This window comes from Oncorhynchus masou, unplaced genomic scaffold (assembly GCF_036934945.1).
Source record: "Oncorhynchus masou masou isolate Uvic2021 unplaced genomic scaffold, UVic_Omas_1.1 unplaced_scaffold_7440, whole genome shotgun sequence".
NCBI lineage: Eukaryota > Metazoa > Chordata > Actinopteri > Salmoniformes > Salmonidae > Oncorhynchus > Oncorhynchus masou.
In genome coordinates, this window is record NW_027013899.1 from 222 (window position 1) to 14,858 (window position 14,637).

General features: G+C 48.7%; 1 protein-coding gene across 1 annotated transcript; it reads left to right on the forward strand.

The window, feature by feature from the left end:
* Positions 1 to 204: 204 nt before the first annotated feature.
* LOC135537291 (uncharacterized) lies at positions 205 to 14,141 on the forward strand (the record flags this gene model as incomplete). The annotated part of the gene is made up of 6 exons (XM_064963483.1): positions 205 to 401; positions 2,044 to 2,129; positions 7,388 to 7,657; positions 10,234 to 10,452; positions 11,309 to 11,442; positions 14,037 to 14,141. Coding segments are annotated over 6 exons (1,011 nt in total), but the record flags the coding sequence as incomplete, so codon positions are not given.
* Between the last annotated feature and the right edge of the window lie 496 nt (positions 14,142 to 14,637).

The following is a 14,637-nucleotide window of genomic DNA, read 5'->3' on the forward strand; positions in this document are numbered from 1 at the left end:
CTGTTAGCGTGTGTAACTTTTACAGCAGTATACAGCAATTAGATGACAAGGTTATGAGTTCAAGACCCACCAGGAGCAAGTCTATTCTATAGGCAGAGTGCCTGTCTCAGATGAGGCAGAGTGCCTATCTCAGATTGGCAGAGTGCCTATCTCCAGATAGGCAAGTGTGCTAATCTCCAGGTAAGGCGGAGTGCCTATCTCCAGATCGGCAGAGTGCCTATCTCAGATTGGCAGAGTGCCTATCTCAGATTGCGTGAGTGCCTATCTCAGATCAGGCAAGTGCAGGCCGAACAGGCAGAGTGCAGGCAGAGTGCAGGCAGAGTGCGGGCAGAGTGCGGGCAGAGTGCAGGCAGAGTGCAGGCAGAGGCAGGCAAGTGCAGGGAGTGCAGAGTGCGGGCAGAGTGCAGGCAGAGTGCAGGCAGAGTTAGAATTCAAATGCATAGTGCCTTCTGTATCACCAGCTATGCATGACAAGTCAGCAATGCGAGGGTGGCAACACTGCTCGACAGTCCAAGCAGATGGCTGTTTGCGAAGTGAGTTGCTGCTTCTGCAGAGAAAATAACCACCTAAAGTGGGGATTGAACCCACAACCCTGAGATTAAGAGTCTCATGCTCTACCGACTGAGCTTGCCAGGTACCTCAACAGAAATATTGACTCGGTCCGAATATCGTTCAGCTCCATTTCTGCAAAATATGGTGATCAGTGAGAGTGTTGTTGATGGATCCTGTGGTGCAGTCTGTTAGCGTGTTGTACTTATACAGCAGTATACAGCAATTAGATGACAAGGTTATGAGTTCAAGACCTGTATATAGAGTGTTAGCGAACAGGGAGTTAGATGTATATAAAGTTTAGGGGTTAGGGAACAGGGAGGTAGTTGTTGATAAAGTGTTAGGGAACAGGGAGGTAGTTGGTGATAAAGTGTTAGGGAACAGGGAGGTGGTTGTAGATAAAGTGTTGAGGGAACAGGGAGGTAGTTCCGGGTTCCGGAGTTGAGCGAAGGTCGCATCTACACTTCGGTCCACAAGTAGTATAACTTTTCATTACATTTCATTATAGTACAACGGTTTGATTTGTCTAATCTTAGCAATTTCTTCTTAGCTAGCTACATAGCCGTCTTTGTATCAAAGATAATTGCGTAATTATCGTATTTCGTCGTCCTAACGTATTTCGTCGTCCTCTCCACCAGCACTGTAGAAACTATTACACTCAACTGAACGACTCGATTAGCGTAGTGTCAGCTAGCTACATAGTTGTCTTCGCTGTCTTCGTATCCAAGATAATTGTGTAGTTTAGAGTGTGTAGACTTAGAGTGATTATCTTAATTTACCGAGGTTAGCTAGCCAGCTATTTGTAGGTCCTTAACGTAGGAGATGCTGCCTAGCCAACAGCTATTAACCTCTACCGAATTGAACTTCAACTACCCGGTCAACATTCTCGCTCCACAGGTAGTATCACATTTTCATTTCACTTCATTACCAACGGTTTGAATCATTCCGCGTCGCTAAGACAATTGTGTAGTCTAGAGCGATTTTCTAGTTATCCACATTTTTCAACGTTTCCCCGAATAGCTTCATTACAGTACAACGGTTTGATTTGTTTGATCGTAGCTAGCCAGCTACATAGCCGCTTTGTATCTAAGACAATTGTGTAGCCTAGAGCGATTTTCTAGGTTAGCTAGCCAGCTATTGTCGTTCTTTTAAGGTAACGTAACGCAATCAACCTGCTAGCTAGCCAGCTGTGCCCCGAATAGCAGCACTGTAGAAACTATTACACTCGACGGAACGACTTGATTAGTGTAGTGTCAACATCGCCAGCCCAGCTACCTACAAAGTCAACAACGCAGCCACTGCCAGCCTACTCCAGCAGTACTGTATCATTTCAATCATTTTAGTCAATAAGATTCTTGCTACGTAAGCTTAACTTTCTGAACATTCGAGACGTGTAGTCCACTTGTCATTCCAATCTCCTTTGCATTAGCGTAGCCTCTTCTGTAGCCTGTCAACTATGTGTCTATCTATCCCTGTTCTCTCCTCTCTGCACAGACCCTTCCTCGCGCTCCACACCGCGTGGCGCGGCCACCCTAATCTGGTGGTCCCAGTGCGCACGACCGTGGAGTTCCTGGTCTCCGGTAGCCTCTGGAACTGCCGATCTGCGGCCAACAAGGCAGAGTTCATCTCAGCCTATGCCTCCCTCCAGTCCCTCGACTTCCTGGCACTGACGGAAACATGGATCACCACAGATAACACTGCTACTCCTACTGCTCTCTCTTCGTCCGCCCACGTGTTCTCGCACACCCGAGAGCTTCTGGTCAGCGGGGTGGTGGCACCCGGGATCCTCATCTCTCCCAAGTGGTCATTCTCTCTCTCTCCCCTTACCCATCTGTCTATCGCCTCCTTTGAATTCCATGCTGTCACAGTTACCAGCCCTTTCAAGCTTAACATCCTTATCATTTATCGCCCTCCAGGTTCCCTCGGAGAGTTCATCAATGAGCTTGATGCCTTGATAAGCTCCTTTCCTGAGGACGGCTCACCTCTCACAGTCCTGGGCGACTTTAACCTCCCCACGTCTACCTTTGACTCATTCCTCTCTGCCTCCTTCTTTCCACTCCTCTCCTCTTTTGACCTCACCCTCTCACCTTCCCCCCTACTCACAAGGCAGGCAATACGCTCGACCTCATCTTTACTAGATGCTGTTCTTCCACTAACCTCATTGCAACTCCCCTCCAAGTCTCCGACCACTACCTTGTATCCTTTTCCCTCTCGCTCTCATCCAACACTTCCCACACTGCCCCTACTCGGATGGTATCGCGCCGTCCCAACCTTCCCAACCTCTCTCTCCCCCGCTACTCTCTCCTCTTCCATCCTATCATCTCTTCCCTCTGCTCATACCTTCTCCAACCTATCTCCTGATTCTGCCTCCTCAACCCTCCTCTCTTCCCTTTCTGCATCCTTTGACTCTCTATGTCCCCTATCCTCCAGGCCGGCTCGGTCCTCCCCTCCCGCTCCGTGGCTCGATGACTCATTGCGAGCTCACAGAACAGAGCTCCGGGCAGCCGAGCGGAAATGGAGGAAAACTCGCCTCCTGCGGACCTGGCATCCTTTCACTCCCTCCTCTCTACATTTTCCTCCTCTGTCTCTGCTGCTAAAGCCACTTTCTACCACTCTAAATTCCAAGCATCTGCCTCTAACCCTAGGAAGCTCTTTGCCACCTTCTCCTCCCTCCTGAATCCTCCTCCCCCCCCCTCCTCCCTCTCTGCAGATGACTTCGTCAACCATTTTGAAAAGAAGGTCAGCGACATCCGATCCTCGTTTGCTAAGTCAAATGACACCGCTGGTTCTGCTCACACTGCCCTACCCTGTGCTCTGACCTCTTTCTCCCCTCTCTCTCCAGATGAAATCTCGCTTCTTGTGACGGCCGGCCGCCCAACAACCTGCCCGCTTGACCCTATCCCCTCCTCTCTTCTCCAGACCATTTCCGGAGACCTTCTCCCTTACCTCACCTCGCTCATCAACTCATCCCTGACCGCTGGCTACGTCCCTTCCGTCTTCAAGAGAGCGAGAGTTGCACCCCTTCTGAAAAACCTACACTCGATCCCTCCGATGTCAACAACTACAGACCAGTATCCCTTCTTTCTTTTCTCTCCAAAACTCTTGAACGTGCCGTCCTTGGCCAGCTCTCCCGCTATCTCTCTCAGAATGACCTTCTTGATCCAAATCAGTCAGGTTTCAAGACTAGTCATTCAACTGAGACTGCTCTTCTCTGTATCACGGAGGCGCTCCGCACTGCTAAAGCTAACTCTCTCCTCTGCTCTCATCCTTCTAGACCTATCGGCTGCCTTCGATACTGTGAACCATCAGATCCTCCTCTCCACCCTCTCCGAGTTGGGCATCTCCGGCGCGGCCACGCTTGGATTGCGTCCTACCTGACAGGTCGCTCCTACCAGGTGGCGTGGCGAGAATCTGTCTCCTCGCCACGCGCTCTCACCACTGGTGTCCCCCAGGGCTCTGTTCTAGGCCCTCTCCTATTCTCCGCTATACACCCAAGTCACTTGGCTCTGTCATAACCTCACATGGTCTCTCCTATCATTGCTATGCAGACGACACACAATTAATCTTCTCCTTTCCCCCTTCTGATGACCAGGTGGCGAATCGCATCTCTGCATGTCTGGCAGACATATCAGTGTGGATGACGGATCACCACCTCAAGCTGAACCTCGGCAAGACGGAGCTGCTCTTCCTCCCGGGGAAGGACTGCCCGTTCCATGATCTCGCCATCACGGTTGACAACTCCATTGTGTCCTCCTCCCAGAGCGCCAAGAACCTTGGCGTGATCCTGGACAACACCCTGTCGTTCTCAACCAACATCATGGCGGTGGCCCGTTCCTGTAGGTTCATGCTCTACAACATCCGCAGAGTACGACCCTGCCTCACACAGGAGCGGCGCAGGTCCTAATCCAGGCACTTGTCATCTCCCGTCTGGATTACTGCAACTCGCTGTTGGCTGGGCTCCCCTGCCTGTGCCATTAAACCCCTACAACTCATCCAGAACGCCGCAGCCCGTCTGGTGTTCAACCTTCCCAAGTTCTCTCACGTCACCCTCCTCCTCTCTCTCCACTGGCTTCCAGTTGAAGCTCGCATCCGCTACAAGACCATGGTGCTTGCCTACGGAGCTGTGAGGGGAACGGCACCGCAGTACCTCCAGGCTCTGATCAGGCCCTACACCCAAGCAAGGGCACTGCGTTCATCCACCCCTGGCCTGCTCGCCTCCCTACCATTGAGGAAGTACAGTTCCCGCTCCAGCCCAGTCAAAACTGTTCGCTGCTCTGGCCCCCCAATGGTGGAACAAAACTCCCTCACGACGCCAGGACAGCGGAGTCAGTCACCACCTTCCGGAGACACCTGAAACCCCACCTCTTCAAGGAATACCTAGGATAGGATAAGTAATCCTTCTCACCCCCTCCCTTAATGATTTAGATGCACTATTGTAAAGTGGCTGTTCCACTGGATGTCAGAAGGTGAATTCACCAATTTGTAAGTCGCTCTGGATAAGAGCGTCTGCTAAATGACTTAAATGTAAATGTAATGAACAGGGAGGTAGTTGGTGATAAAGTGATAGGGAACAGGAGGTAGTTAGTGATAAAGTGTTAGGGAACAGGGGAGGGCATTGGTGATAAAGTGATAGGGAACAGGGAGGTAGCTGGGTGCATATACCGTGGGGCAAAAAAAGTATTTAGTATTTAAGTTCTCCCACTTAAAAAGATGAGAAGGACTGTAATTTTAATCATAGGTACACTTCAACTATGACAGACAAAATGAGAAAGAAAATCCAGAAAATCACATTGTAGGATTTTTATGAATTTATTTGCAAATTATGGTGGAAAATAAGTATTCTGTCAATAACACAAGTTGATTTCAATACTTTGTTATATACCTTTGTTGGCAATGACTGAGGTCAAATGTTTTCTGTAAGTCTTCACAAGGTTTTCACACACTGTTGCTGGTATATTGGCCCATTCCTCCATGCAGATCTCCTCTAGAGCAGTGATGTTTTGGGGCTGTTGCTGGGCAACACAGATTTTCAACTCTTTCCAAAGATTTTCTATGGGGTTGAGATTGAAATGCTACTTACTAAGCCACTCCTTCGTTGCCGGCAGTGTGTTTGGGATCATTGTCATGCTGAAAGACTCCAGCCACCATCTTCAATGCCCTTGCTGATGGAAGGAGGTGTTCACTCGAAATCTCACGATACATGGCCCCATTTATTCTTTCCTTTCAACGGATCAGTCGTCCTGGTCCCATTACAGAAAAACAGCCCCAAAGCATGATGTTTCCACCCCCCATGCTTCACAGTAGGTATGGTGTTCTTTGGATGCAACTCAGCATTCTTTGTCCTCCAAACACAACGAGTTGAGTTTTTACCAAAAAGTTATACTTTGGTTTCATCTGACCATATGACATTCTCCCAATCTTCTTCTGGATCATCCAAATGCTCTAGCAAACTTCAGACGGGCCTGGACATGTACTGGCTTAAGCAGGGGGACATGTCTGGCACTGCAGGTTTGAGTCCTGGCGGCGTAGTGTGTTACTGATGGTAGGCTTTGTTACTTTGGTCCCAGCTCTCTGCAGGTCATTCACCTGGTCCCCCCGTGTGGTTCTGGGATTTTTGTTCACCGTTCTTGTGATCATTTTGACCCCACGGGGTGAGATCTTGTGTGGAGCCCTAGATCGAGGGAGATTATCAGCGGTCTTGTATGTCTTCCATTTGCTAATAATTGCTCCCACAGTTGATTTCTTCAAACCAAGCTGCTTACCTATTGCAGATTCAGTCTTCCCAGCCTGGTGCAGGTCTACAATTTTGTTTCTGGTGTCCTTTGACAGCTCTATGGTCTTGGCCATAGTGGAGTTTGGAGTGTGACTGTTTGAGTTTGTGGACAGGTGTCTTTTATACTGATAACAAGTTCAAACAGGTGCCATTAATACAGGTAACGAATGGAGGACAGAGGAGCCTCTTAAAGAAGTTACAGGTCTGTGAGAGCCAGAAATCTTGCTTGTTTGTAGGTGACCAAATACTTATTTTCCACCATAATTTGCAAATAAATTCATAAAAAATCCTACAATGTGATTTTTTGGATTTTTTCCTCATTTTGTCTGTCATAGTCAAGTGTACCTATGATGAAAATTACAGGCCTCCTCATCTTTTTAAGTGGGGAGAACTTGCACAATTGGTGGCTGACTAAATACTTTTTTGCCCCACTGTGTGTGTGTGTGTGTGTGTGTGTGTGTGTGTGTGTGTGTGTGTGTGTGTGTGTGTGTGTGTGTGTGTGTGTGTGTGTGTGTGTGTGTGTGTGTGTGTGTGTGTGTGTGTGTGTTTGAACTGAGCTACCGTCTCTACTCCAGTGAAATGTGACACTTTGTGATTGGCCATTTAAGATTGGGATTCGGATTCTGATTGGTCGGTAGTGAGACCAGTAGTATTCTGACACACACACACGCACCTGTTGTGCTCGTCAGAGGAGACTGTGTTATCAGTTGTGTGTGGCAGTGAGACAGAACAAAGGAGATACAGAACAGAGTGTGACCAGTGGACAGGAGAGACAGAACAGAGGAGAGACTGGAGACAAGAGAGACAGAACAGAGGAGAGACTGGAGACAGGAGAGACAGAACAGAGGAGAGACTGGAGAGAGGAGAGACAGAACAGAGGAGAGACTGGACAGAGGAGAGACTGGAGAGAGGAGAGAGAACAGAGGAGAGACTGGAGAGAGGAGAGACAGAACAGAGTGTGACCAGTGGACAGGAGAGACAGAACAGAGTGTGACCAGTGGACAGGAGAGACAGGACACTGCGTGACTTGTGGACAGGAGAGACAGGACACTGCGTGACCAGCAGAACAGTTCGTGACGAGGGTTATTCTCCATCAGCATCATCACCATGCGGTTCTGTGGGTTCTAGTAGCCGTGGTTCTGGTTCTCCATGTGTCCCGGACCGAGACGGCGGAAGACACCAGTCCAGAACAGACCAACGCAGCAGAACAAGAGACGGAGCCGGAGAAGAAAGAGAAAACGACTGAGATAGAGGAGGAGAAGGACGTGATGGTTCTACACATCAATAACTTCCAAAGGGCCCTGAGTGAAAACAAGTTCCTGCTGGTTGAGTTCTGTGAGTAGCAACATAGTGAAGGTTAAGGTTAGTTACCTAGTCATCTGGGTTAAAGTCACCTAGTCATCTTGGGTTAGGGTTAGTTACCTCGTCATCTGGGTTAGGGTTAGTCACCTAGTCAACTTGGGTTAGGGTTAGTCACCTAGTCATCTTGGGTTAGGGTTAGTCACCTAGTCATCTGGGTTAGGGTTAGTCACCTAGTCATCTTGGGTTAGGGTTAGTCACCTAGTCATCTTGGGTTAGGGTTAGTTACCTAGTCATCTTGGGTTAGGGTTAGTTACCTAGTCATCTGGGTTAGGGTTAGTCACCTAGTCATCTGGGTTAGGGTTAGGGTTAGTCACCTGTCATCTTGGGTTATGGTTAGTCACCTAGTCATCTGGGTTAGGGTTAGGGTTAGTCACCTGTCATCTTGGGTTAGGGTTAGTTACCTCGTCATCTGAGTTAGGGTTACTCACCTAGTCATATTGGGTTAGGTTAGTCACCTAGTCATCTTGGGTTAGGGTTAGTTACCTAGTCATCTTGGTTAGGGTTAGGCACCTAGTCATCTTGGGTTAGGGTTAGTTACCTGCGTCATCTGGGTTAGGGTTAGTCACCCTAGTCATCTTGGGTTAGGGTTAGTTACCTAGTCATCTGGGTTAGTGTTAGGGTTAGTCACCTAGTCATCTTGGTTAGGTTAGTCATCTAGTTATCTGGGTTAGTGTTAGGGTTAGGCACCTAGTCATCTTGGGTTAGGGTTAGTCACCTAGTCATCTTGGGTTAGGGTTAGTCACCTAGTCATCTGGGTTAGGGTTAGTCACCTAGTCATCTTAGGTTGGGATTAGTCACCTAGTCATCTGGGTTAGGGTTAGTCACCTAGTCATCTTGGGGTTAGGTTAGTCATCTAGTCAAAGTTTAAGTCATCTGGTTATTAGTCACCTAGTTAGGGTTAGTCACCTCTTGGGTTAGGGTTAGTCATCTAGTCATCTGGGTTAGTGTTAGGGTTAGTCACCTAGTCCTCTTGGGTTAGGGTTAGTCATCTAGTCATCTGGGTTAGGGTTAGTCACCTAGTCATCTTGGGTTAGGGTTAGTCATCTAGTCATCTGGGTTAGGGTTAGTCACCTAGTCATCTGGGTTAGGGTTAGTCACCTAGTCATCTTGGGTTAGGGTTAGTCACCTAGTCATCTGGGTTAGTGTTAGGGTTAGTCATCTAGTCATCTTGGGTTAGGGTTAGTCACCTAGTCATCTTGGGTTAGGGTTATCTAGTCATCTGGGTTAGTGGTTAGTCATCTAGTCATCTTGGGTTAGGGTTAGTCACCTAGTCATCTTGTTAGTTAGTTAGTCATCTTGGGATAGGGTTATCACCTAGTCATCTGGGTTAGTGTTAGGGTTAGTCACCTAGTCATCTTGGGTTAGGGTTAGTCACCTAGTCATCTGGGGATAGGGTTAGTCACCTAGTCATCTGGGTTAGTGTTAGGGTTAGTCACCTAGTCATCTTGGGTTAGGGTTAGTCACCTAGTCATCTGGGTTAGTGTTAGGGTTAGTCACCTAGTCATCTTGGTTGGAGTTAGTCACCTAGTCATCTGGGTTAGTGTTAAGTTTAGTCACCTAGTCATCTTGGGGGTTAGTCACCTAGTCATAGGGTTAGTCACCTAGTCATCTGGGTTAGTGTTAGGGTTGGTACCTAGTCATCTTGGGTTAGGGTTAGTCACCTAGTCATCTGGGTTAGTGTTAGGGTTAGTCACCTAGTCATCTTGGGTTAGGGTTAGTCACCTAGTCATCTTGGGATAGGGTTAGTCACCTAGTCATCTGGGTTAGTGTTAGGGTTAGTCACCTAGTCATCTTGGAAGTTAGGGTTAGTTACTAGTCATCCTGGCCAGTTGTACAATTAATTGGTATTCTCTTCATCCTCATGACTCTATAACTCCCTAACCCTAACCCTCAAATCATCCTGGCCAGTTGTACTAATGTTTATGACCTTCATCCTCATGACTCTAACTCCCTTACCTAACCCTCGTCATCTCTCAGCACCATTATTTTTGTTTCTCACCCTGACCTTAACACTCGTCATCACTAAGGACCCTTATCAGCTGAATGTTCACATGTTCTCTCCAACTGCAGCACATGTTAATTCTCCCAGGGCTACTCTACACCTGAGGTTAGGTTAGGAGGAGTTACCCCATGGTTACCAGGGCTATCTCTACCTGAGGTAAAGGTTAGGAGGAGTTACCAGGGCTACCTCTACCTGAGGGTTAAGGTTAGTTAGGATCTCTACCTGGACTTACCTGAGGTTAAAGGTTAGGAGGAGTTACCAGGGCTATCTCTACCTGAGGTTAAGGTTAGGAGGAGTTACCATGGCTACCAAGGGCCATCTCTACCTGAGGTTAAGGTTAGTTACCAGGAGGAGTTACCATGGTTACCAGTTTAGCCTCAACTGACTCTGGATCTGATCTGGTATATTTGCATTTTATCATTCATTTGCCACTTGTGGTGTGTGTGTGTGTGTGTGTGTGTGTGTGTGTGTGTGTGTGTGTGTGTGTGTGTGTGTGTGTGTGTGTGTGTGTGTGTGTGTGTGTGTGTGTGTGTGTGTGTGTGTGTAGATGCTCCGTGGTGTGGTCACTGCCGTCAGTTGGAGCCGGTGTATGCGGAGGCAGGGGGTGTTGAAGGGAGAGAGAAAGAGGGAGAGAGCGAGGGATACCGTCTGGCTAAAGTGGATGCTGCAGAGGAGAAGGAGCTGGCAGAAGAGTTTGATGTCGGAAGTTTCCCAACCATCAAACTGTTCACCGACGGAGACAGAAACAACCCCATCGACTTCACTGGTAATAACCTCTAGCCTCTGACCTCTGACCTCTAACCCTACTGACCCTAAACCCAACCATCAAACTGTTCACCGACGGAGACAGAAACAACCCCATCGACTTCACTGGTAATAACCTCTAGCCCCTGACCTCTGACCTCTGACCTCTAACCCTACTGACCCTAAACCCAACCATCAAACTGTTCACCGACAGAGACAGAAACAACCCCATCGACTTCACTGGTAATAACCTCTAGCCTCTGACCTCTGACCTCTGACCTCTAACCCTACTGACCCTAAACCCAACAATCAAACTGTTCACCGACGGAGACAGAAACAACCCCATCGACTTCACTGGTAATAACCTCTAGCCTCTGACCTCTGACCTCTAACCCTACTGACCCTAAACCCAACCATCAAACTGTTCACCGACGGAGACAGAAACAACCCCATTGACTTCACTGGTAATAACCTCTAGCCCCTGACCTCTGACCTCTGACCTCTAACCCTACTGACCCTAAACCCAACCATCAAACTGTTCACCGACGGAGACAGAAACAACCCCATCGACTTCACTGGTAATAACCTCTAGCCCCTGACCTCTGACCTCTAACCCTACTGACCCTAAACCCAACCATCAAACTGTTCACCGACGGAGACAGAAACAACCCCATTGACTTCACTGGTAATAACCTCTAGCCCCTGACCTCTGACCTCTAACCCTACTGACCCTAAACCCAACCATCAAACTGTTCACCGACGGAGACAGAAACAACCCCATCGACTTCACTGGTAATAACCTCTAGCCCCTGACCACTGACCTCTGACCTCTAACCCTACTGACCCTAAACCTAACCATCAAACTGTGTGTGTTTTAGGGAAGAGGACAGTGCAGGGTATTGTCCAGTGGTTGAAGAGGCGGTCAGGTCCTAGTGCCGTGGTGTTAGAGACGACTGATGCCGCTTCAGAACACATCAGCCTTCACAACGTTACAGTGCTGGGGTTCTTCACTGTGAGTACCCTGACCCCTGGTCTCCAACCCTGACCCTGACCCCTGGTCTCCAATCCTAACCCTGACCCCTGGTCTCCAACCCTAACCCTGACCCCTGGTCTCCAAATCTAACCCTGACCCCTGGTCTCCAACCCTGACCCTGACCCCTGGTCTCCCACCCTGACCCTGACCCCTGGTCTCCAACCCTGACCCTGACCCCTGGTGTCCAACCCTGACCCTGACCCTGACCCTGGTCTCCAACCCTGACCCTGACCCCTGGTCTCCAACTCTGACCCTGACCCCTGGTCTCCAACCCTGACCCTGACCCCTGGTCTCCAACCCTGACCCTGACCCCTGGTCTCTAACCCTGACCCTGACCCCTGGTCTCCAACCCTGACCCTGACCCCTGGTCTCCAACCCTAACCCTGACCCCTGGTCTCCAACCCTGACCCTAACCCCTGGTCTCTAACCCTGACCCTGACCCCTGGTCTCCAACCCTGACCCTGACCCCTGGTCTCCAACCCTAACCCTGACCCCTGGTCTCCAACCCTGACCCTGACCCCTGGTCTCCAACCCTAACCCTGACCCCTGGTCTCCAACCCTGACCCTGACCCCTGGTCTCCAACCCTGACCCTGACCCCTGGTCTCCAACCCTGACCCTGACCCCTGGTCTCCAACGCTGACCCTGACCCTGACCCCTTGGTCTCCAACCCTAACCCTTTGACCTCTAATCCCTGACGTCTGTCTGTCTGTCTATCTGTCTGTCTGTCTAGAGACTATAGTGTCTGTACAACGGTCTGAACATTAGACGAGAGACTATAGTGTCTGTACATAGTAATCTACATTAGATTTTATTTTTGATTATTCAGGTTCACCGTCACCATTTCTCAGTTGATTTGAATGTTGTAAATCCCAGTGTACATCCCAGTGTAAATCCCAGTGTAAATCCCAGTGTAAATCCCAGTTTAAATCCCAGTGTAAATCCCAGTGTAAATCCCAGTGTACATCCCAGTGTACATCCCAGTGTACATCCCAGTGTAAATCCCACTGTACATCCCAGTGTAAATCCCAGTGTAAATCCCAGTGTACATCCCAGTGTAAATCCCAGTGTAAATCCCAGTGTACATCCCAGTGTAAATCCCAGTGTACATCCCAGTGTACATCCAGTGTAAATCCCAGTGTAAATCCCAGTGTACATCCCAGTGTAAATCCCAGTGTAAATCCCAGTGTACATCCCAGTGTACATCCCAGTGTAAATCCCAGTGTAAATCCCAGTGTACATCCCAGTGTACATCCCAGTGTAAATCCCAGTGTAAATCCCAGTGTAAATCCCAGTGTACATCCCAGTGTAAATCCCAGTGTACATCCCAGTGTAAATCCCAGTGTACATCCCAGTGTACATCCCAGTGTACATCCCAGTGTAAATCCCAGTGTACATCCCAGTGTAAATCCCAGTGTAAATCCCAGTGTAAATCCCAGTGTACATCCCAGTGTAAGAACAGTTTAAAGCCTCAAAAGACGATCCAACTTCAGAGCTGACAACTCGCGTCTGACCTTCCTCTCTTTCTATCTCACGCGTCTGACCCTCGTCTCTTATATCTGAACATTTTAAGGCCTACACCAATAGAACCCACCATCATACCTTCATCAGAACACCCTAGTCAGGTCAATACCAACTAAACAGGCCTACACCAATAGAACAATTTAGCATTAGCACTGGAGTGATAGATGTGCAAGAAGAGATACTGGGTTGCAAAAGTGCAATAAGATAAATAACAATATGGGGATGAGGTAGTTGGATTGGCTATTTACAGATGGGCTGTGTACAGGTGCAATGATTGGTAAGCTGCTCTGACAGCTGATGCTTAAAGCTAGAGAGGGAGATATAAGACTCCAGCTTCAGTGATTTTTGCAATTTGTTCCAGTCATTGCCAGCAGAGAACTGGAAGGAAAGGAGGCCAAATGAGGTGTTGGCTTTGGGGGTGACCAATGAAATATACCTGCTGGAGGGCATGCTACGGGTTGGTGTTGCTATGGTGACCAGTGAGCTGACATAAGGCGGGGCTTTACATAGTAAAGACTAAAAGATGACCTGGAGCCAGTGGGTTTGGCAACGAATACGTAGCGAGAGCCAGCCCACGAGAGCATACAGGTCAGTGTGGTGGGTAGTGTATGGGGCTTTGGTGACAAAACGGATGGCACTGTGATAGACTGCATCCAATTTGCTGAGTAGCGTGTTGGAGGCCATTTTGTAAATGACATCACCGAATTCAAGGATCGGTAGGATATTCCGTTTTACGAGGGTATGTTAGGCATCGTGAGTGAAGGAGGCCTTGTTGCGAAATAGGAAGCCGATTCTAGATTTATTAAAGTGGCCAGTGATTTAAAGTCTATGTATATAGGCAGCAGCCTCTAATGTGCTAGTGATGGCTATTTAACAGTCTGATGGCCTTGAGATAGAAGCTGTTTTTCAGTCTCTCGGTGCCCGCTTTGATGCACCTGTACTGACCTCGCCTTCTGGATGGTAGCGGGGTGAACAGGCAGTGACTCGGGTGGTTGTTGTCCTTGATGATCTTTTTGAGCTTCCTGTGACAGGTGTTGCAGGTGTCCTGCAGGTGTCCTGGAGGGCAGTTAATTTGCCCCCGGTGATGCGTTGGGCAGACCGCATGACCCTCTGGAGAGCCCTGCAGTTGCGGGAGGTGCAGTTGCCATACCAGGCGGTGATACAGCCCGTTAAAAATGCTACCAATTGTGCATCTGTAGAGGTTTGTGAGTGTTTTAGGTGCCAACTTGACACAACTATGGGAAGCATTGCAGTCAACATGTGCCAGCATCCCTGTGGAACACTGTCGACAACTTGTAGAGTCCTGCCCTGACGGATTGAGGCTGTTCTGAGGGCAAAAGGGGTGCAACTCAACATTAGGAAGGTGTTCCTAATGTTTTATCCCCTCAGTGTACATCATTTACACACACAGAACAATGCGTGTCTCAGACAGATCCAGTTCAGAGGCCTTCATCAGCAGCAGATTTTAATGTGTTTATGCAACAAATGTTATTGAGTCGTATCGCATTGAAACAAACCGTATCGATTCATCCTCTAATCTAACCAAATGTTGGTGCATCGAGTCGTATCGCATCGAAACAAACCGTTTCGATTCATCCTCTAATCTAACCAAATGTTAGTGCATCGAGTCGTATCGCATCGAAACAAACCGT